The sequence below is a fragment of the Stegodyphus dumicola genome, chromosome X1 (assembly GCF_044657685.1).
Source record: "Stegodyphus dumicola isolate Sdum_Otavi_A_Nest chromosome X1, ASM4465768v1".
In the NCBI taxonomy this organism is placed as follows: Eukaryota; Metazoa; Arthropoda; class Arachnida; order Araneae; family Eresidae; genus Stegodyphus; species Stegodyphus dumicola.
The window spans coordinates 89,394,386-89,417,342 of NC_140780.1; the positions used below are offsets into that span (position 1 = coordinate 89,394,386).

Below are 22,957 nucleotides of genomic sequence, written 5' to 3' on the forward strand. Positions count from 1 at the left end.
ATACGTAAAAAATTTAAAAAAATAAATTCTAACATCAGTTTCATATTATTGTTAATACTTTAGGTCAGTAGTAAGCAATCTCTACTACAGTACAAAGTCCGTAGTCCATTATCCGGAATGATCTATAATACGGACCTCAAAGCCACAAACTTTTTCTGTGTGTGTGCTTTATGCATGCGCGTTTAATGCCCGCTCCCGATAGTGGAGAAAGTGACAGAGAGGTTATCAAAAACGAAAAAATTTTGATTGACAAGTTAGTCAGTATTCTCGACACAGCAATTACAGGACTTGAACAATGGAACTTTGTAACTGAACAAGAAATTTTGTCTGTTTATAGATTTAAAGGGAAAGTATTAGTACCAAATACAAAGCAACTTAAACAACTTACATTGAAAGAAATGTTTAATAAAGTAAACAAATAAATATCAAGCTTTTTTTTTTTGTAAATTTTGATACTCTTTAGAACATAATTGCTCTTTATTTCATAAACTGTTTCATATTTTTAATTGTATAATTTCTGCATGCCATCTTACCAGATTCAAATTGATGATCTATAATCCGGAAAAACCCCTAATCTGGAATCGCCGAAGTCCCGAGTCCAGATTACGGACTTTGTACTGTATAAGGAAACCATTAATAATCTGATAATTATAAACTTTGGAATGTAGATTTTAAATATGGTGAACACTGAGGAAGTGTTTTTCTTAAAGTACTGAATTCATCATCAAATATAAACAATGCTAAAAATCTCGCACACAATTTGTTTATTTAGAAATACGTAATGTTAAAAAAAATTGGCCACTGAATAGCTACTATAACTAGAATAATTATGGTGTAATTTGGCAAAGTAGTGTTATTTTGTGACTTTCTGGAACTTTAATTATCCTGATTGCGGCAAGACATCATGTGAATGATGAATGAGTATAAGAAGTCCACTTTATGCCCAGCCAGAACTTAAGTATGATATGAAAACTGTTAAACTTAGTTTTTTTAATATTATTCTGTATATTTGACATTTAAATAAACACATATGAGTAAATAAATGCCTTCTATATATATTTTAAATGCATGAGTAGTTGAATATTTTGAAAACCACCTCTATATGTATATCATTTCATGGCATGGATTTATACAGCAATAAAATGCATAACTATTTTCATGTTTAAAAGCATATATGAAAATGTAAAACAATAGTTATCCTTCAAATGACTAGAATGCAGTCTCAAGTACTTATTTAATTTTTAAGAGAAAAAAGTATTACTGAATTTTTAAGAGAAAATGATTTTGATGAAAGATGAAATTTTGATGTGTCCATTTACATATTTGCATTTAATCATTAAATATTCGTAACTGCTGTAACACAGTATGTGGGGAAAACAGGACAGTGAACTTGATGTAGTTATTTCTGTTTATTCCAAGCAAAGAAACTGAAAACACTTGTAATGTAACATGATGGATTTTCTTTTAAATAAATAATACATTTACCATGTTATTTTAAACATGAAGAGGAAATTTCACGCATAAAAGAATTGATTGTATTTGTAAAAATATTACCCCACCAACTTACTATAAAGTATGATCAGCAGTGTAACTTACTTCATAGAGTATTCGACCATACCATATACATACGTGCATGCAAATTATTAAAATATAAAATGTACTATAAATAAATTATTTATTTAAAAGACTAGATGAGTCAATACTAAAAATAAATATTTAAAAAAATCCACTAGAAATTGAAAAGTTTATAATCAACCGCATTTTTTTCAGGAGGTTGGTGTTAGCCCTTTTTTCAAGGCAAACAACTTGAAATATTAGAAATTAAAAGCTCATTTTTAAAACGAACAAATTTTATGTACATAAAACACTAACATATGCTGAAATTAAACTCCAACATTCTTAAAAATAATAAAAGGTTATCACTAAAACACAAATTCAAAGGAACATCATGAATACAAGGAATGCACAGCAAAATTTGCAGGTAAAACACAATGCACATACTGATAAAAGTAAATATGGAAGCACATGTTTTAAACTGCCATCTCAAGATATTTTTAAATGCAGTATTCCAGAAGATAAAAATATACAGATATATAGAGAGTACTCTTTAACAAACATCCATTTCAGAAACATTTTTTTAGATAATTTATGGAACCTAGTTTTGATAAGCATACAAATAAATATATCTAACACTGTTAAGCTAAAGTATGTATTGCAATCTATGTTGTAATTAACCCGCGAGCACACGCAGTGGGTATGTCATACCCATGTGCATTTTTCTTTTTGTATATTTCTCGCCCATTCTTTCATAAAAGGATGAAACTTGGTGTAGCTAAGTTCAAGGTCACATACTTAAATGGGAGAAATTCCTGAGGTGGCAAGTGCAACGGTTTTTTAGGACCAGCATTGTTCGGGCATGTCATACCCGCGCGTGTACTGGCGTTTCTCAGTGAGTCACTTCGCAACTTCTCGTTTTCAAGCTTTTAGTATAAGTTTTTCTTGAGTTGTAAACATGGGGCCGTATATTCCTTACGATGAAGAGATGAAAAGATTGAGAAATCTCCTTGAAACAGTTTTTTCTGATAAGGATTCATTTAGCGAAGAAGAGGAAGATGTTGATGACGAAGAATATAATTAGTAATCATTATTCATCCATATAGAGTAGGGATTCAAATACAGAAACAGAAAATGAAACTCTGGAATGTAGCAATGAGTTTTATGTTGGAAAAAATGGAGTAAAATAGAACAAAAATAAATTCCGGACTAATGTTAGAATTGGGGCCAAAAATATTATAACTAAACTCCCTGGAAATACAAAGTATTCTAAAGACGTCTCAACACCTCTAGAGTCCTTGTCATTGCTTATCGATGAAGATATTTTAAAACACGTAGTTGATAATACAAATATTTATATTGATTCAATACGAGAAAATTTAACTTGTGAACGGGATGAGTACTTTTCTCAAAGCCTTAGGGATGCAGCTAATAGAAAATGTTCAAAATGAACGACGACGAGCATCTGTGGTTCCTGATTCTGGACGAACTCTGACCACCGATGAACATGTTAACAATGGACCGCCCTCCAAAAAACCTGAAATGACTTACAAGAGGTGTACAGACCAAGAAAAACGATAGAAAGACTAGATTCATTTGCGAAAATTGTAGCAAAAGTATATATATGGAACATATGACCCCATTTTGTAAACAATGTTAAAAAAATTGTAAGTAAATAATTTTTCCTCTCCTTATTGTTTCCTATTTTATCTAAAATGAAGTATTAATTTGGTTTTACATTTTAATTTCTTTTAAAAAAACGATTAATTTTTTTGGCAAATTTTTATTTACAATATTTTTATTCAGGTATGACATACCCGGCGCGTGTTCTCGTGTTCGTCGGATCGGTGTGTGTGCTCGCGGGTTAATTATGCACCAAAGCCTTTAAGTACGTGTGTGTGTATCTATCTATCAATACATAAATTTGTGTCATATGGTAGACATACTTTCTATATTTTATTATTTATAATAAGTGCAAAACCTTCTTACATACAAGTATCAGGAGTGGAGGATATATAAAAAGTTAGATTTTGTAATTTTAATGATATTTTGTAATCTAAAAATTTCCCATCATGAATAGTTCTATCATTTAAAATATTTTTGTAACTGGAAGTATATGACCACTGGTTGTGAAAATAAAGACCCGACTAAGGACTTCCATGGGCGCAATGTGCATATTTGTATTATTAGCACTTTCATTTTTATTTAGTGCATCATCCTCCTTTACACTTTTAAACAAATTTTTGTTCATTGCTTTATCATTGCATTTTTAAGTTTAATAACCTTCAGAATTTTCATTGTTCAGTGGAGGTCTATTTATTTTATTTTATACATTCTTGAATTTACCTATAATAAACTACTTTTATTTTATAGTTATTATAGAGCAAACCCTTGCCAAGGGCATATTTGCAGGATGTGATTTTGCAAATACATCATCTATTTCCATTTAATTTGTCACTCCAGAGCACTGCCCTTTCAAAATTGTATCCAAATATGCAGGTTTTATTTCTCCCACCTAACACCACTTCCTTAATCCAACCAGCAGTCCAAGGGATCATAAAAACATTCAAAACCTATTATGTCAGGTATGTTCCCATTTCTGCAAATAAAGCACTAGATAAAGGAAAGCACAATACACTACTGGCATTTTGGAAGCAAACCAACATACGCCAATGCACAGAAAAGATTCAACTTGTATCGGAACAAGTGAAATCAACACTAAATCTTGCTTGCATCAGCTCTGGCCAGAAGTACTCAACAATTTTAACCCTTTCCAGCACGCTACCTTTTAAAGTTGGAGTTTTGATTTTTTTTTTAAAAAAAAAAGGTAGGCAGTCTAATTAGGCCTAGAGGAGTACACAAGTAAAATTTTGTGAAGATAGCACTTACCTTTTAATTCTGTGGGCGTGCCCACTCACACTGATTGAATAGAGCTTAAAAAAGAATGCTGAAACGAGCTTTGTTGTCAATGAACTGACCGATGAGATGCGGAGAAACAAAGAATACAGAATCTCAGTTGTCCTAGATTATCGGTGAGCCTTGTCTGGGCACACCTAGGGTTTCCCGTTTGATTTTAAGCAAGATTTCAAGGTAAAAATTTAAAACTAATATAGAATAAGGAGATTAGCATACAACCAAAAAAAATAACATTTCTTTTCAAACAATTCCTTTTATACCCTAAAAAAAATCTGGAAGATTTCTTTGAAAAATGAGGGTCTTAAAAAACTAAACATGGCTAAAATATATGGACTGGTTTGTGTTAAGCTGCCATCTACTATAAATAAAGAAGGTTCAGCGTAACCTATAAATCTTTTTTCATTCAATTTTTCTGTGTGTACAGAAGGAAATTTTTAGGTGTGCCCAGACTGGACACACTGTGCCACAAAGGGTTAAAGAATTTCCAACAAGTGAAATGAAGCCAAACAAATATTGCAAACAGTAAAAGCAACTGTTGGTGAAGGAGTTTCAGATATAAAGGAGGAGAAGTCAGAAAATTCGACAAGAATGATGATACAGAAATGATGAATGAAGAATTAGATCATCTTATGACACCAGCTGACAGTAAAAGCTGCAACAGTGTGTAGTCATTAGGTTATTTTGAAGCAGGAGACATAAAAAATGAGTAATGCCCTTACTGAGACACAAATCTTGGCTTCTTGAATATGCATTGAGTATGCTTTCTATTACACTACAAAGGCATGTAGAAAGAGGAAGAAAGTACCTTATAAACTCCTCTTTTTAAAGGAAAGCTGGGGATTAGAGGACCCAGTTGCCAAATCCTGGTGGTAACGAATTATCATTCACCATCCGTAAGTTCGGATGCGACTCGTAGTCATTAGGTTATTTTGAAGCGGGAGACGTGAAAAATGAACAATGCCCTTGCCGAGACTCAAACCCTGGACCTCTTGAACACACGTATACTTCCAATTACACGACGGCATAAGAGAGAAAATATCTAATAAGTGAAGAAGAAAAAGTTAGTTTAACTCACAAGAAGTTAAAGTAATTGTTTATTAAAGCACAGGAACAGTCAGACAGTTCAGATGCCAAATGTGGAAAGAAGAGGACACTTTAAGAGAGACATTGAAAAAATTGAGCTCCAGATGCAAAATTTTGAAGAGCTGCATCAGTTAATGTCCCAAGTAAAAATCACCAGCTTTTGAAAATAAATTTTTCCAGTATCTACTTATCAAGCCATGATAAAAATCTTTTCAATTAACATTTCTTTCATCTTTCCTTTTTAATTAAAGCAATATTTAGGTTTATTTAAATTATAAAAACTTTCTTAATTTAAACTATGCACATTTTTCCACAGAGAATTAACTTTGTAGAACATGATTCTGTCATGCACATAATATATTATATTCATGGGGAAAAAATCTTTCATTTGGCAAGGGTTTAGTGTGTGTGCGTATGTTATGTATATATATATATATATATATATATATATACACACACAAACATATATATGCATGCACACATATATTGCTATTTTAAATAACTATTTACCGTATTTGCCGGTGTATATGATGCACTTTTTTTCTTTGAAAATAGGTCTGAAAAACAGGGTGCATCTTGCACGTTGACATTGTATCTTACACATCAACACTCAGTTTTTGATTACATTCATTCCTCTCTCAATTAGCAGTTATGCATTTTTTCCCCCTTGCTTCCTTCCGGAGTGTGGGAATATTCAGTAAATGCGCTGTCATCAACGATCACAGTTGGGTTCGATTAAACTTTACAATCTTTTTGAACGATTTTTAAGCGTGTGAAATATCTACTATTAAATTTTCTTAAATTTATTGGCAAGTTATGGCTCAAAAACAACACTGGCATTGCTATAGCATACAAGCTACGCATGATTGCGTATGCTAAAGAACATGGAAACAGGACTGCAGAAAGGCATTTCGGGCCACCCCCAACTGAGAAAATTAGAACTTGGCGGAATCAGGAAGAGAATCTAAAAAATAGCAATTCATACATTGGGTATTTGCAGAAAGTATTACTTTGTATTACTTTATATTTAAAATATTTAAAATTCATTATAATTATCAGTAATAAAATTTTATCCTTCAAAAATGTGTATAAAGAAGAGGGTGTGTCTTATATGCCAGCAAATATGGTATATACTTTCCACTTGTTTATTTTTTGAAATCTTTGAAATAGCTATGTTGCACCCTCATCCACCATTTAATAAGTTTTAAACATGCAAATAATCTCATGTATTTTGACAATTCATTAATTTTGCATACATTATACTGAAACCACTTGTTTTCATAATAAGATATGTAATTACTTCTTACCTGATTTTAATCTGAAGGAGGAAAAAAAAATTGGATATGACTCGCTCTAGGACTCTACAGGATAAATCTTGTTATTCTCTACCATTATTGTTAACTGAGGTTTCAGTTTAGACGGAGTTCTATTGTATATTCATCGCTCAAGCACACCTTAAGGTAAAGGGAGAGGGGCCTTCAGCATTTATAAATTCATTCAGCTGTTCCCAAACTGCTTTACAATAAATCTTTACATTGCCCAGAATTTTGATTTTGCAGAATGACTAAAGTAATTTACCATGCTAAAAAAAAGTCAAACTTCCTTATTATAGTGAAATCTTAAAACATGAATTTATATAGAAGCTTTACATCCTTAAAAAAACTACATCAGGAAACTTATAAAATTTTTCATTATATAAATGATCAGGTACAAAAATAATAATTTTAGATAATATAAAGTAAAACAGAACTATTAAGTAACAGAAAGTAAAGTAGTATTATGAGCAGTAGTAGTTTAACTTTTTTTAATAAATAAATATACTATGCATTTCATCATGAAATCAGATGGAATTAACATAACTATACAAACAAATTTAAACAGATTTTTGCAATAAGAAGGAAATATTATGAGTCTAAAATTAAAATGGAAAATTTCTGCATTACAGATTAATTCAAAATTAACATAATAATAAAATTAGCATTTTTTACATATGCTCCCAATTTACAACACACGTTTAAACAAAAATATATTTAAGAGATGTAATTATGCATCAGCTTTGTTCTTAACATCATACAGAAAAAAAAAACATGTTTCTTTTTAAACATATTTAAGAACATTAGCTGCCCAAAATACATGTTTTACAATATGACAAAAGAAATATGTGGCTGCCAAAAATACCTTTCTTACAAACTTTACATTACTTCTTTGCAGTTATTTCCAATAATAAATAATTTTTCAATTTTAAAAATATTACAGTGCATCAAACTAAACCAAAAAATTAAATATACTACTTGAAATATATTAATTAAGCTAGGTTATTTACAAATTAGATAAACTAATGCCTATCACAGCAGCTTTATTTATAAGTAGAAAATGTATGGCTGAAAAAGGCACATGAAAAAATAAACTGTAATTAAGTAAATTTGCAAAAAATTAATAGCATAATAAACAACTGCACCACTTTGAAAAATTACTTTGTTCTGCATCTGCAGCTAGTACATAATCTTTTATCTAATAGCTGCAGAAGATGGTATGCTTTAACTCTTGAAACTGGTTCAGTTCATTTTTAATGCAATAAATTTGTTACACACTTATTTGCTTTCTTATGCATAGAAATCTGCATTGAGATAATGACTTGATAAAGAATTTACTATAACAACAATTATTCATTATGCTTCTAAAGCTGGTATTAAATTCAAAAATCTGCAATTCATATTATTTTTAGAAGAGATTACTTAAAATTTTAGGAGTAAAAAAACAAATTTTCAACACTATATGAGAATAAAAGTCTTGAGACATTAAACCTTTCCAAAAAATGTATCCCATTAAAAAATATGGCTAAGTACTAGTTATCTTGTCAGGGTTGGCCATAGGCATTGGCCACCATGGGCAACTCAATGCAAGTTCTAAATTCTGCTGGTGCCTCCTTAAATTCTAAAAATGTTACCACTCCTAAATTTTGCTGGCTAGTGCCTTCTCTAAATTCTAAAAATTTTGCTTTTTGGTGCTTTTTTAAATTCTTAAAATTCTGCCATTCCTAAATTCTGCTGCCCAGTGTGGCTGCACTTACTCTTTTCCCAGCCATTGTCAAATATTTTTAAAAGACAAGCATTAGAGATACATTCTGAACAAGCAAGAAGATTTAAAAAGAAACAAAAAGTACATTAAAATTTTGTAGTTAGCTATTAGTTAGCCAAGAAATTTCTGAACTTCTAAACCATTCATTAGGATACAACAAATGATAATTGCCTGCTCTTATACACTTAAAATTTACAAACCAAGCTGCAGGCAAACATAACAGTGCTATTCACAAAGCATGAACATTGGTCAATTATTACTTTTTCCAAAGATTAAATAAGTTTTTCAAATTAAAACCTCACAAGAGAGGGGGGGGAATACATAGAAGTTTCTACCAATGCACAGTTAACATTTTGTTATTATAAAAACGTTATTTAAATCTTATTAAATATTGTATTATAATATAAATTACATGTTTAAAAAATACTTACTTCTTAACAAAAATAGCTCAAGAGAAGTTTTAAAACGTCAAAGAAAATATCAGAAATATTTTACTGAACCTGATGCAGTACAACTGACAGGTTAAATTATATGCTAAATAAAATAATAATGAAAATAAGTAATATATTGCTAAAATTGTATTTCAAATTAATATAGCATAACTGCAGAATAATAAAAACAAAAAATAATTATATCAACTAGCTATTCATAATTCGGTACTGATTTAGGAATTAGCTAGCTACATATTGCTACTGTAATTCAAGGATATTTTCAACTAATGTAATTCAACTAATTTCCTATGGCAGGAAAATCAATTTCAGAAAATTGTGAAATCTGTAATCACAAAGAAATTGCACTCACAATAAAACTTTATAATTTGTACAGATGATTTTTAATTATCTAATTTCAAAGAATATTAATAGTCAATATTCTAAAGTATAAATACAAAGCCCTAGACCTCAAAAAAGAATTTTTTTAAGCTAGTGAGAACAGGCCAAAAAATTAATCAGGTCATTAAAAACAGAGTTTTTAACTGCTTTTTCTACAACTTTTCAAATTTCATTTAATTATTTTAACCAATTACAAGGTGGAAAAAGCGGCTACACATTCTACTTTCTTTTCTTAAAGCAGGAGTTACAAACCAAATTTTATGGGAACTACTTTTTTCAGCTATGCTGTTAAAAAATAATCTAAACATATATATATATAATTTAACAAACATTCTCTATTCGTAAAAAGCAAATTTAAAGTTAATTAAATTGAATTACAAATAAATGATTAATTATTGCTGCAAACTAATCTACAATATCATTTAAATTCTGAGAGCATATGTAAATCAAGTGCAAGTATCAAAATCTATGAGTATATAATAAATGTACAATATATAATACCAATAAATTTTTTAATCCTAAAAATTTATAAAAATGCATAAGTGAATAATTGTTGAGCAGGCAGGAGACAGACTTATCAATATTATAAATGCCTCCAAACCTAACTCTTCAATTATTCAATTTGTGTTTCGTTATCCATGTAGGCAAGGGTATATATATATATATATATATTTACCCTTGCCTACATCTCTCTCTACATTATTTTGGGAAACATTCTGAATGGAAGTATATGTATCTAGGATGAACAGTTAAGGGAAAAAGCCTGCACCCACCTATTTTAAAGATCTTTCAATTTTTTCTAATCAGAAATCATTTAGAACAAAAAATGTCGCATTAAATGTTTTTAATATGTAAAATTGCAATTATATAAAGTAATGGAAAAATATTATAATTAATCATGTAAATAAAAAAATTTGCTAACTGAATGAACTATCACTTTTCTAATTACCTTCCCACAAGTAATATTTCAGACTAAGAAACCCAAACGTTTAGGCCAACTACTAGAACGAAACACAATAAATAACAAATTCACTTTAAATTAGTAAATAATAAATGCCCTCTACCATGTCAATAAATTGCAAATCACTTAGGTATAGAGCTATGCTCAGAGCAAATCATCAGCACTATAATCCACTATATTTTCAGTACAGTATTTATTTTTTGGCTTTTCTATGTTTATTATATTATAAAGATATCAGTAGTTCATTTCATTGTAATTAGTTTAATACATAAATATAATACACAAAAAATACATTTATTTTTTCCTCTCGCTACATTGGTTACACGTGAAATGCAAATAAGAGCTTTGAAATGATTTGTTAATATGTGATAATACAAGCATTCAAAGCAATGTATTGTAAAAATTAAACAGCATTTTTAGTTACCAATTATGCAAATTAAATTCCTCAAATTCATAAAACCAACCTTTTCTTCCCTATTTCTTTTGATAAATGTAAATTTTGAAGTTGAATGCAATAATATGACTCATTCAAATTTACATACAAAGTCACAATCTTAGTTAACACAATTAAAAAGATAATACATTTTACAAAAGCATTTACAGAACTCTGATTCAGAAAAGAAAATTCGCAGAAATAAAAATATCCTCAAACATATTAACAGTAGCACTTGAGAAACACACCATGGAAATTCTTGAGATTTAAAGAAAAACCTACAGTCCCAATTCTTGAGATACGTACTTTAAAAAAATTCGGAATTCAAATAATAAATTATGTTCTGAAGACCTTACAATTTTCCAAATCTGAAAGGTTTTTTCCAGCATAGGCAAGTAAACTACAGCCTCTTCATATGGGAATTATTTTAACAACCTAAAATATCAAAATATTGAAAATTTGGAAATGAAACCTCAAATTATGACATTTAACATTGTAAGGTATTTGTTTAAAATCAACTAGTAATTTTACATTCAGAAGCTTTACTGTCACTTCTCCCTTTCTGTTTAAGTGCCAGAATGCAAACTTTAGCTCGCGTGTATTTAAGTGAGGGTCTGAGATAGTTTTCGTCAGAGCGTGTTCTTCCAGCTGAAGGCCAAATTATTAGTTGATATTTTACGATAGAATTACTGTCTATGGTGTTGCTATTGATGTAGGTTTGAGGCAAAGTGCATGTTGAATATTTCTGCATAGCCCTTAGCTAACTTAAGACTTCCATTTAATTTAAATTTGAATTCCTTATTTTCGAATTTATGCCATAAATGCTGGCTGGTTTTGTAAGTTCCAGGTGTGCCTTTTGTTTAGCTATTTTAGTTCTTAATAAAAGGGCTCTTTTACACCCTCCTTACATTTCTGTTTGTATTCTAGACATAAGTCGCTCAGTTCTACTTAGTCTTGAAGTTAGTGTATGTTATTTAAAAAATGAGACTCTACAACCTCAGTCTTTTTAAAGAGATGAAATTCTGAATGAGATTTATTAAACTGAATTAAATCAAACAGATGGTAACTTTTTTAAACGAGAAACAATGAAATACAATGAAATAAACAGAATTAATAAAACCAAAATTTATGAAACACAGAACTATATCACTAAAACTTTTCTAGCATTCTGTAAAATCTAAAGAAAGTAGAAAAATTATTCTTTCAAGAGTACTGCAAAACATAACAAACATGGGAAATGTTACAATAAACCGGTAACGTAATTAATTTAGAAGTCAAACAACAAAAATCAGCGTTATATTTTCAAATTTTCACAGGACTAGTTTTGTTGGTTTTACCGAACCATAATCCTCAGCTGTAAAAGTGCAAATGAATAAGATATAATGAATAGATAAGATAACATGGACAGGAGTCAAGCTACTGACGCCATCTGTTGATGAAACCAGAACTAAAGCATAGTTTCTTTAAAGGCTGACAGCAAAGATGGATTGGAATTAGGGTCGTTAACTAGAACAGAAAGATTTTTTGAATGTGAAATGCCTCTAGAAAATTTGCTGTTTGACTTCTAAATTAATATTTGTTTGGTGTGTTATTGTATCTTAGGTTATGTAATATTAAGGAAATCTGAATACAGTTAAAGCCTGACTATCTGGCATTCAACTTACCAAAAATCTCAAATAACTGAAATATCTTTGCATTTTTTAATGAAAAATTAAAATAACAGATTTTTAAGTCTGCAATAAATAAGACTATTACTTGAATCAAACAAAAAATGTTTCCTTACAATGCAATTTAGCATCAATGGATAAGCGTGATGTCACAACCTAATTTGGCTTTATGTAAACCCAGTTAAATCTGGATAATTGGTTTAAGATTTGGTAACCCTTTGACGCACGGTGGTCGCACCCTGAAACCACCATTTTCCGAATTTTTTTCCTCCTTTTTTTTTCCAAAATTTTTGAGTGAAAATGTATTGATCTTTTACATCTAAATAACACAAAATGACTGTAGAATCATATATGTTTTAGGTATTAATACTTCAGATCGGATACCTTTTAAAATTCGTTTTCGATGAGAGAAAACTTTTTTTATTAATATAAAGAACTTTAAATTTCAAAAGTTAGTCATCACACATCATGAGTTCTATCATAAACAATAAAAAATTGCAGTAATTAAACTGCATATATAAAAATGGCTCAATTCTCAATGGCATTCGCCTGCTTTTCAAATAGGAATGTTTATTTTTACCCGGATATAGATAAAGGGCTTTGAAATCACAGAGTTATTTTATTACTAAACAATATATGCACTTGCCCAGTAAACAGGTCTTTCTTTTCCAAATATTTTTCTCTGACATCAACACACTTGCTCCCCAAGCTAGTATTGTGATTTTATAAATTACTTCCTGTGTTTAAATTTAATGTAAATATACTTTGCTATAATTAAAAATAGAAATTGCGTAAAAGTTTTATTTAAACTAAAAATATTTTCTGAATATTTTGGGATGAAATACAAATAAAATAAGTATGAATGAGAAACGAACGATCCGTACAAAGCCAAAAAGAAAAAGTCCCCGCCCCCCATTAACATAAAAAACCACAAATTTCATGTGCCAGATGAAAAGAAACTAAATAACGCTGGACATATAATAGTGAATTTTAAATCCAGGCAGTGTACATTTGGTAGCACAAGGAAGAAACCTCATAGAATAAGATGTATGTGCGAAACATGCAATGTGGGTTCATGCATGTACTAAAGAGACAAAACATGCTTTGAACAGTGTCACAAAAAAAAAAAAAATTTGTTCTTTGAAATTTAAAAAAAAAAAAAAAAAAAAAAAAAAAAAAAACAGAGTTCTTTTTTATCCTTATTTTATCGAGTTTTTTAATCCATTTATCCAAATGTCCTTATTATGTAGGTACTTATATTTTCACTGCTATAGAAAAATTGCATAAATGTTTATTTTTTTATTTCTTCTGACAATTTACTTTGTAAAATAATGTAAAAAATTATATATAATGCAATCCTTACATACATTTTTTTTTTTAAATCCGTAAATTTCGTCATTTATTGGAAACGCGCGCAGAAAATGGTAAGTTTTTTTTTTTTCCTACTACATCAGTAAGTTTTAAAGTCCTAGATGCGCGGTGGTTTCACAGTGTGACCACCACCCACAGAACAATTGGCAAACATAGATTTTTTTAAATTCATATATTATTTGTCTCTAGGATCATAATATTCAATTTCTAGAGTTTTTAGTTAAAAAATTATAAAAATAATATCACGCGCATCAAAGGGTTAAAGGGAAAAAACAATATACTTATATGAAAATGGGTAAACACATTCTGTGTGATGTGAAAAATTATGACAAGCAATTTCAGTTTTAAACATCTCATGTTTCATAACTAGTATATGTTGATTACCTAACTAAATAAAGTACAAACTTCTGTCAGAATGATTAGCGAAAGTTTGGCAATATGTTTACGAATTTTCATGGCTGATAGAAATTCGTAATTGAATATGATGCTTCACTGCAGCATTTACATGTGAGATGCCTTTTTATCTCTTGAAATCCCATATAACATTTTTGCTTATCTGGAATTTGGCAAATCCTGAGCTTTTACTGCACCATTATTCCATTTGCTTCATCCCATGCCACTTAGACAGAAAATTCTGAATATAGTGTCATGGAAATCGATAGAACCAAAGTCTTACTTCAAATTCAGAAATGCAGAAAAATGCACTGTTTTGCGTAAAGGCTACGTCAGTACAGAATAAGATAAACTTTATTTCTGGAACTTTTGTGCCTAAGGTTCCATTTAGCATAGACATCAATAGAATATTTGTGTGTACTGAAAGGGAACTTATATAAAAACTATTAGTAATGACAAATAATAATGAACAATTTTATGGCAGTCACCTACTTAAAAATGCCACCACTACATATAACTAATACTTCTTAAAACATAAGCAAACACCAATATTTATCTTGTTCTCTTAGATAACTACTCCCTAATCTGACTAAGACCACAGAATATGTATTCATTAATAAAGGCAATCAACAAAATGTCTAATTTTGTTATCAAACTGAAATATGTGTTCTAAATAAATCGTTATATTTTTTATTCATATTTAAAAAAAGAAACCTATTTTTATGGAAAATATATTTTATAATTTCTCAATCGGTGATTACATGATTCTTGATTGGCAAAATGAATGACTCAGGCTTGACTAGACATTTATGATATAGCACTTTTCAAATAGCTCATTATATTACTAAATTATTTGTATTGAAATTGTATTTCCATTTCCTGTCTCCATAATACATAATAAATACAGAAACGAATTATAATTAAAGTCTTCTCATTTCCTATCTCCATAACATAATAGTTAATACAGAAATATCCCACAGGAACTAGAATAATTCATTTTTTGTTTCACATTTCAGTTTTTGATGCTAATGGAATCACTCACATTTATTTCAAACTTGACAAACATCTCAATACATATATGTGAATGTTTTTTTTAATTTTAATTTACCTAAATTGTTTGTTCTTAGATTAAGAAGTCTGCAAATTAAAAAGGAAATGTAATAAACTTAGAAACATTATTAAAGGCTACTGAAAATACTGCAGGCAGTGTCACAAAGGAAGTTTGCAGAAAATGCAATAAATACAATATTAATGCTCAGATTATTTCAGAAAAGAAGGTGACTAATCATAACAGCTAGATGATGATTTAATTAGTAGTCAATAGATTTCACTAGACGAATATTTTAAGTACCCAATGTTTTTTAATATAATATACTAAAATATACTGAATAAAAATTTAGTATATTATATTTAAAAATTTAGTATGAAGTATATTTTTAAGGAACTTTATAAATATCTCTTTCCTTATCTTGTATTATTACTGTATACATAAATATTATTTACTGTAAGCATTCCAGAAAATTAAGTAGAAGACTAATTTTTTCTTTGATATTTTATTACATTCATTATTTTCTACTTATTTTTAACTGATTGTTACTTTTATTAATTTTGCATTATTAATAAGACAATCTATCAGATTTGCATTTCTTTAACAGACATGAACTCAGCAAATGCATCATGCAAATTAATAACTGTCATCAATCGTAATCAGCATTTATCACATCAACACCTTCACAGAAGGTTAAAATTGCCTGAAATTCTGGGTAGTCACCTTGCACAGGATTGACCATCTTATCATTCTTTAAAGGTAATTTAAATATTAAGCAAGAAAATCAGCTATAACAAGACTCAATATTCATCATCCTCGTGACTTTTGTCTTCGTTTTGCTTTATTAAAACGTCTTTTTTCGATTGATTTTTTTAACAGTCTCAAGAATTTCCAGTATGGAATCTAAAGAACTGTATTAATTACCAATTCAAAAGTTAACAAGAAAACAAAAAGTCTGAGAAGTCACAGACACTGAAAACAGATATTTAAGAGCTTGAAACATAACAAAAGTAAGGCTTGAAACATAACATAAGTAAGGCAAAAAACATACAAAAATTAGTTGGTGTGATTAATATGATAAATCAACAGAGTTATACACAAAAAAGTATCTAAAAAATTGCAGAATACAAGAATTCTCACATTCCAAAAAATTTTCATACATGCATATAAACTTCCATTACAATTCAACAGGAATAATGAAGACATTATATATTAGTTTTGTTTAGGAAACAGAAAACCACAGTCCTTAATACAAATGTAATTTAATCTTAGTGGTGAAGTTTAAATTCAACATTCATTACATTATATCTTATGTTTTCTTTACAGTATATTGCATCAAGCAGGGAAAATGTACTGATATCCCTTACTAAATATTATAATTTTTGCCGCTAAAATGGCTGAGGATTAAAAAAGTTATGCTGAAACATATTCATTCACAGTTTTTTCACGGATCCATTATTTTGTCGAACATATATTTATGACGAGGCACTTGTCCTTTGATTTAGCACACAAAAGCCCACTCAAAAAAATAAACCTTAATTGCACTGAATATCACTTCATTCCTTTTAGGAAAAGATTTCGCACCGAAATAAAAATAAGTCAAGAATTCGATTACATCACATCTTACTTTGAAAATATTCCTTCATAATTCACATATTAATACTTCGAGATAGCAAGGCATAATATATGCTCAGATTCTGTTTTAAGGGGATTTCTCAGATATTAGAGATGATTTTACAAACATTCTTTTTCAGTTTAATCACTCTCCTCATTTAATTTCATGTCAATTTGATTTCATTTTCTCATTAAATTCTTGATTTATTATTATGATTTACACACACAAAATATTGAAAAGTTTCATATAATAAACTCTGTAATACAGTCAAATTATTGATAGTTTACAGTTTATTATATGGAGATATTAGCTCTTGGTGTATGCTGATAATATAAATTAACAATCTTTAGAAAGTTTATACTCTCTTCACAATTTAGATAATAATAGAGGGTCATGCATAATAGATTCTGAAAACATAAAAATGACTAGTTCACCCAATATCAACACTAAATATAAATTTCACAAAAAAAACAATAATTAGCTCATTAACCAAAAGTACAAAAAGCTATTACACAACTTACTTTTTCTTAAAAACTAAAAATAAATAAAACTAGACATCTACATAATATTTCTTTCAATTTAAAAAGTCCGTCCTAAAAAACAGATATTCAAATAATAAAATTTAAAAATGTCATAATATTCCTAATGCAGTTTTTTCACATAATACTGATATCAGTCAAAGAATATTTTACTACTAGACTAGAGAAAAAGCAACTGACTTCAATTCATTGGAGCAAAAGAAAACTTAAACAGCAATTATTATATTATTATGATGCCACTATAATTTTCAGTTTGGGGAGTGAAAAATCAAAACCATTCTTTATTTCTCAGTTATGTTAAGTGTCAGTTGTCAATAAATTTACATGAATTTCATACAACTCGTATCTGCAATACCTAATATGAAATAAATTGGATTGTTTTTATAATATTGTTGAATCTATTATTGGAATTGAAAACAAAAGGCACAGAAATATTGATGTGTATAATTGTCAGCATTCATGCAATTTCACACTATGTTTTCATTTACTCTAAGTAGAGTTTTTTACATATTTCCAAGCAGAAAAAGTTAGTCTTCATATCAAAAGACGTAATCTGTACAAACAACCTCTTTATATGGGCACATTTGCATACAAATGTAGTTCAATATTTTGTAAACTAAGTTCATGCAATAATTCAGAAGCAAAAATAATTCTTTTCCTTAAATATGCAATTTAAAAATATCTTAAGAAAAATTTAAAAGAACGAACACCTAAAAATATGACTTACAAATATCTGCAATAATGGGCAAAAGATAAAACATACATTGCATTACATAACTTAACTGAACAAACTAACATATACCTGAGTTTTTCAGGAAAAGAGCAATTAGAAAGCATGGTACAATAAAAAAATGTTTTGAACTCTCTGGACATCACAAAAGAATATTAACAAAAATGAGTTTAAAATAAATATATCACAGTTCATGTATGACAGGTATTTTTCAAGTCACTATTTTGGTACCAGTCCACGAGGTACAGGATATTGTTCAATCTCCAACTTCATTTTCATCTGTTGCTTGTTTGAATGGGCTGATGTCTTTGTACTATTAAAAAAAATGTAAAAAACTTTCAAAATTTAATTTCTTTCATAACATACAAAACATTCATTTTTAAATATTTACACAGGTAATAATTGAAGATTTTTGATTAAATTAAATAAATCCTCGGTTTGTTTGAATGATAAGGAGATTAAATACCACCAAAACTCAGAATTTTATAAAATTCAAAACAGCACTTTTGTACATTAAAATAAATACGATTAATTGTATCTGTAGTTAAATTTTAATTAATCAAAAGTATCAAGAAGAATTTTATATATGCACTTATTTCTTTAAAAATAAACACTTCTTGAAACATACAAACTCAATAAATGAATAGGACAAAGTTGAAATCATCAACAAAACCTGGCATAAAAGCAGACTTCAAATTGGAGAAATGCTAAAAAATCACCACTCGAGTGTGTTGCAACAGACCTTCCTATCAGCTTATCAAATATGTAAACATTCATAAGAATGACAACCCTAGAGAAAGCAATAAAAGAGGGAGAACTTGTTCAAGCCATTTATTCCAGCTCCACCTGACAAAGCAGGCAAGCTGTCTGTGAAAGCTCCTATTGTACTTATATTTAAACACGATTCTAGAATACTAACTTAAAACATTTTGATTCACTTTTAACTTTATCTTAAAATGTTTTAACCATAAGCAACTTCTAATTAATAAAGATTGGTATAATTGGTAATCAGCATTAATAAATTACAAATTTGTTACGATACTCAGTTAACAGCAGAACACAGTTCTTAAGGGGAATAAACCTTTCACAGTTTAATGAATGATCTATAAAAATTATGAATAATGTTTTTATAATCTTGAAAGAATACGGCTGCTCATGCTACGTACAAGAATTCTTTCAATTTTTTTTCAATTTTCAATTCAAAAGTTCCTGGACTGAGCCTATAATGTAAAAGATATTATGAATTAAATTGCAGAAACACATCCTCCTTCAAAATAAGACCCTTGTGCAACAACACACTTTTGCCCAAGGAGGTTAGAATAGAAGGAGGGAGGGTTCGCAGTTTCCTCCAGTATCGGGGAATGAAACTCTACGGAACAAGCGGCTTCCATGTTTGTTACTTCAAAACATTGCAATACGGTAGTGAAACCTACGTGTTTGTAAGTTGTTCTATGCATGAATTTTTCAGTAAAAATATGTTACATTTAGAATGAAATGCTTCGTTATTGTTAGTTTTTTGTTTTAAAGTTATAAAGATGATATCTGTAATTTACTAAGTACAGAAAATCATTAAGAAATATTTCGAAATCTAAATGCATGTGCATAACATTAAAGCCTTTAAAAATTATGTTTCTGCATAATTTCAAGAATTTTTTTAGGTTTTATTAGCAACTTCTCGGGTATACTTTCAAATTTTTCTTTAAGAAGTGATATTTCTGATTTATTCGCAATATTATTATAATTTATTAAAGAATCATTTTTACCTGAAATTAATAGCAGATAATTACCTAAAAAAATGGTAACATGTTGCTTTTTTTTTTTTTTTTTTAAATGAAAGTTTTAAATAGATTCTTTTCACAACCAACAACCTTATATCAACAAGAAAATAAACATTAATAAAATAAAACAGATTTATGTGAATTCAATGATTTCAGTTTATGCGCATTTCATATTTATGAACCTCAAAGAAATTACCTTGAATTAAGCTGAATTACAGAAATATACCTATATAAATTTTTGGATATATCTTTTCCACATGTTCAGTTGTGTAACTATTTTACTTATGTTTATCGCTATACTTCCCAGAAATTTGTAAGCTTATGCAAAAACATTTTAACAGAACAGTTTATCTTGATCAAATGCAAAAATTATATTCGTAGCAGTTCACAAAACTTAAGAATGAATAATAATTAATACATAAAGAAAAGCGTTGCTTTATTTAACACCTTTACAATTCATAAAAATAGTAACAATTGATTTCTTACTTTTCATGAAAATTATAAAACGAATTATCTAAGCGTTCAAATTATACAGTTTAAATCCTAGCATATATCATTGTATGTTAAGGAACAAAGATACCAGCTGTAAGCAAAAACATTAAAATGTATTTAACATGTTTCGAAGTCTTTTTTTGTCATATCTGGAAAGAAAACAACATGTCATTGTGACATTTTTTTAACATATTTATGAAATTACATAAAAAAAAAAGAAAATCGATACTTACGAGTGAACAGTAATCTCAGGAATATTTTTCAAAAATCTATTTGTGCCTCCATATGCAATATAAGCTGATATGTTTCAAAAAGAAAAGGAAAAAAAAAAGTTACAATTACAGACTTCCTTGCACAAGTCACAGCGATAACAGTAACATGGCCGCCAAGCTTCACCGTTTGAGTTGAACCTTCCCTCCTTCTATTCTAACCTCCTTGCTTTTGCCAGTGCCTGTAAAGTTCATCGAAGCATGTCTGGAATCCATTTTTGGCCATGTCCTTCAATTCAACCTGTGATGCACATTTAACTTCAGCTGAAGATTGATTTCGACAACCCTGCAAGCATCTTGCCAGTTCAGGAAATAGGAAGAAATCACAGAGTGCGAGGTCAGGTGAGTAAGGAAGATGAGGCAAAACAGTTGTTTTCATTTTTGCAAGAAAGCCATTGACGAGTAGGGACGGTGAGTAGGAGCGTTGTCATGCAACAGCACCCATGACTGCTCAACCCACATTTTTGGTCTCTTCTTCAGGATTGACTCATGCAGACACAGGGTTTTGATGTAGAGTTCTTTGTTCACAGTGCATTCACAGTCCTGGATATAGAAGAATACCTCTAGCATGACCTTTCCTTTAGAGTAATCTTGGCAGAATTTCTGCTTCCGTGAAGATTGTAGTGATTTTCACCTTGCCAATGCTTTCTTGGTTTGTGGGTCATACAAAAAACACCATTTCTCGTCTCCAGTAACAATTCTGCCAAGTAGGGAAGGATCTTTGTCAACAGCCAAGATTAAGTCTCCCACCATTTCCATTCGAATTCCCTTTTGGTCTACATTTAACATGCGGTGAACGATGTGTTGACACACCCTATGCATGTTAAGATCCTTAGTCAGTATCCGCTGACATGCGGCTTCTGATATCCAAACTGATTTTGCTAATTGGCAAATTGTTTGCTGCCTGTTTTCACGTACTGCCGCAGACACCTTTTTGATGTTTTCATCAGTGCATGAAGTCATGGGACAGCCACAATGTTCGTCAACTTCGGAACTTTCCTTACTTTCTCTGAAACGATGATGCCATTCAAAAGCTTGCATTCTCTATAATGCTTCACTTCCGTACACATGCTTCAACATTCCAAAAGTCTCCGTAGCACTCTTTCCGAAGCGAACACAAAATTTGATATCGATTCTCTGCTCAATTGACGCTATTCCTTTCTATCGCCAGTTACTAAATGCACTTGTCTATAAAAAATGCTGTTGCCGCGAGCTTTCAACCACGTGATTTGGGAGAAACCACTTTTAGAAAAGGGGAAGAACATAGCAACACCATTTCATTCTCGTAGTTGCACTACTGCAAAAAATTTTATAGACTCAGTCCAGGAACTTTTGAATCCTACAACATATTTTCAATATTTTATGCTATTAACATTTTTGTAGCAATTCAAGGTCTGTATCAAGCAAGGATTTAAGACTGGTGAGGCTCTAAGCTAACAAAGTTTTAGGCCACTCCCAAAATCAAACTTGCTATCAATGCAAATAAAGTTCTACCATTCTAATAAAGGTAGATTGACTGTTTTCCCAGTATCAATACACTTTTGTTAAGAAAATATTTTGTCTTTCATACTTTCAAAGAAACATTACATTTTTTTTTATATATTTTCCTATATCATAATTAAATAAGTCCATAACAAAAGTTTATAAAAATAATAAATCACTCACTCAATACAAGATTTTTTACAACATAAAATGTTCATTACATACATATAGTTATAATGATACTACACTGCAATGCCTAAACATATATAGGCAATACAAAAGGCCTAGATATGCTTAAAGAAACTATGAACAAATAATCCCTTCAAGTTCAGAGGCCTAATGTTCTTGGTTTCATACAGGAAAAAGGATGCAAAAATATTCAATTATTTTTAAATAATAGCAAACATGAAGGGCAAAAAATGAAGTGAATGATGCACAATGGTTCTTCACAGTTAGACTTTGCTTAATCCTATAGTTGATATACTATATCTGTGAAATATTTTTCTCTGCTTATATGAATGCAGGAGAGTAACCAGGCTAACTGAAGGTTTAATTAATAAGTATCAAGCATCACATTATAACAAGAGCAAAGTGAATTTTCTCCCCACTTGTAGGAGAAATTTTAAAAAGAGGTGATGAATATCAGATTTGAACAATATCAAAATCAAAATGACATAAACCCAGAATTTTTTGGAAGGAGAATGCAACAAAAAATAAA

The 22,957-nt window shown here is 29.6% G+C and overlaps 1 protein-coding gene across 1 annotated transcript in view; it reads right to left on the reverse strand.

Moving 5' to 3' along the window:
• Positions 1-1,394: 1,394 nt before the first annotated feature.
• LOC118199433 (kinesin-like protein KIF3B) overlaps positions 1,395-22,957 on the reverse strand; it is a 149,992-nt gene continuing 128,429 nt past the window's right edge. The window contains exon 23 of the mRNA XM_035371299.2: positions 1,395-18,531. Within this exon, the coding sequence (XP_035227190.1) occupies positions 18,438-18,531 (94 nt within the window). The 3' untranslated portion in view covers positions 1,395-18,437. The remainder of the gene's footprint in view (positions 18,532-22,957) is intronic.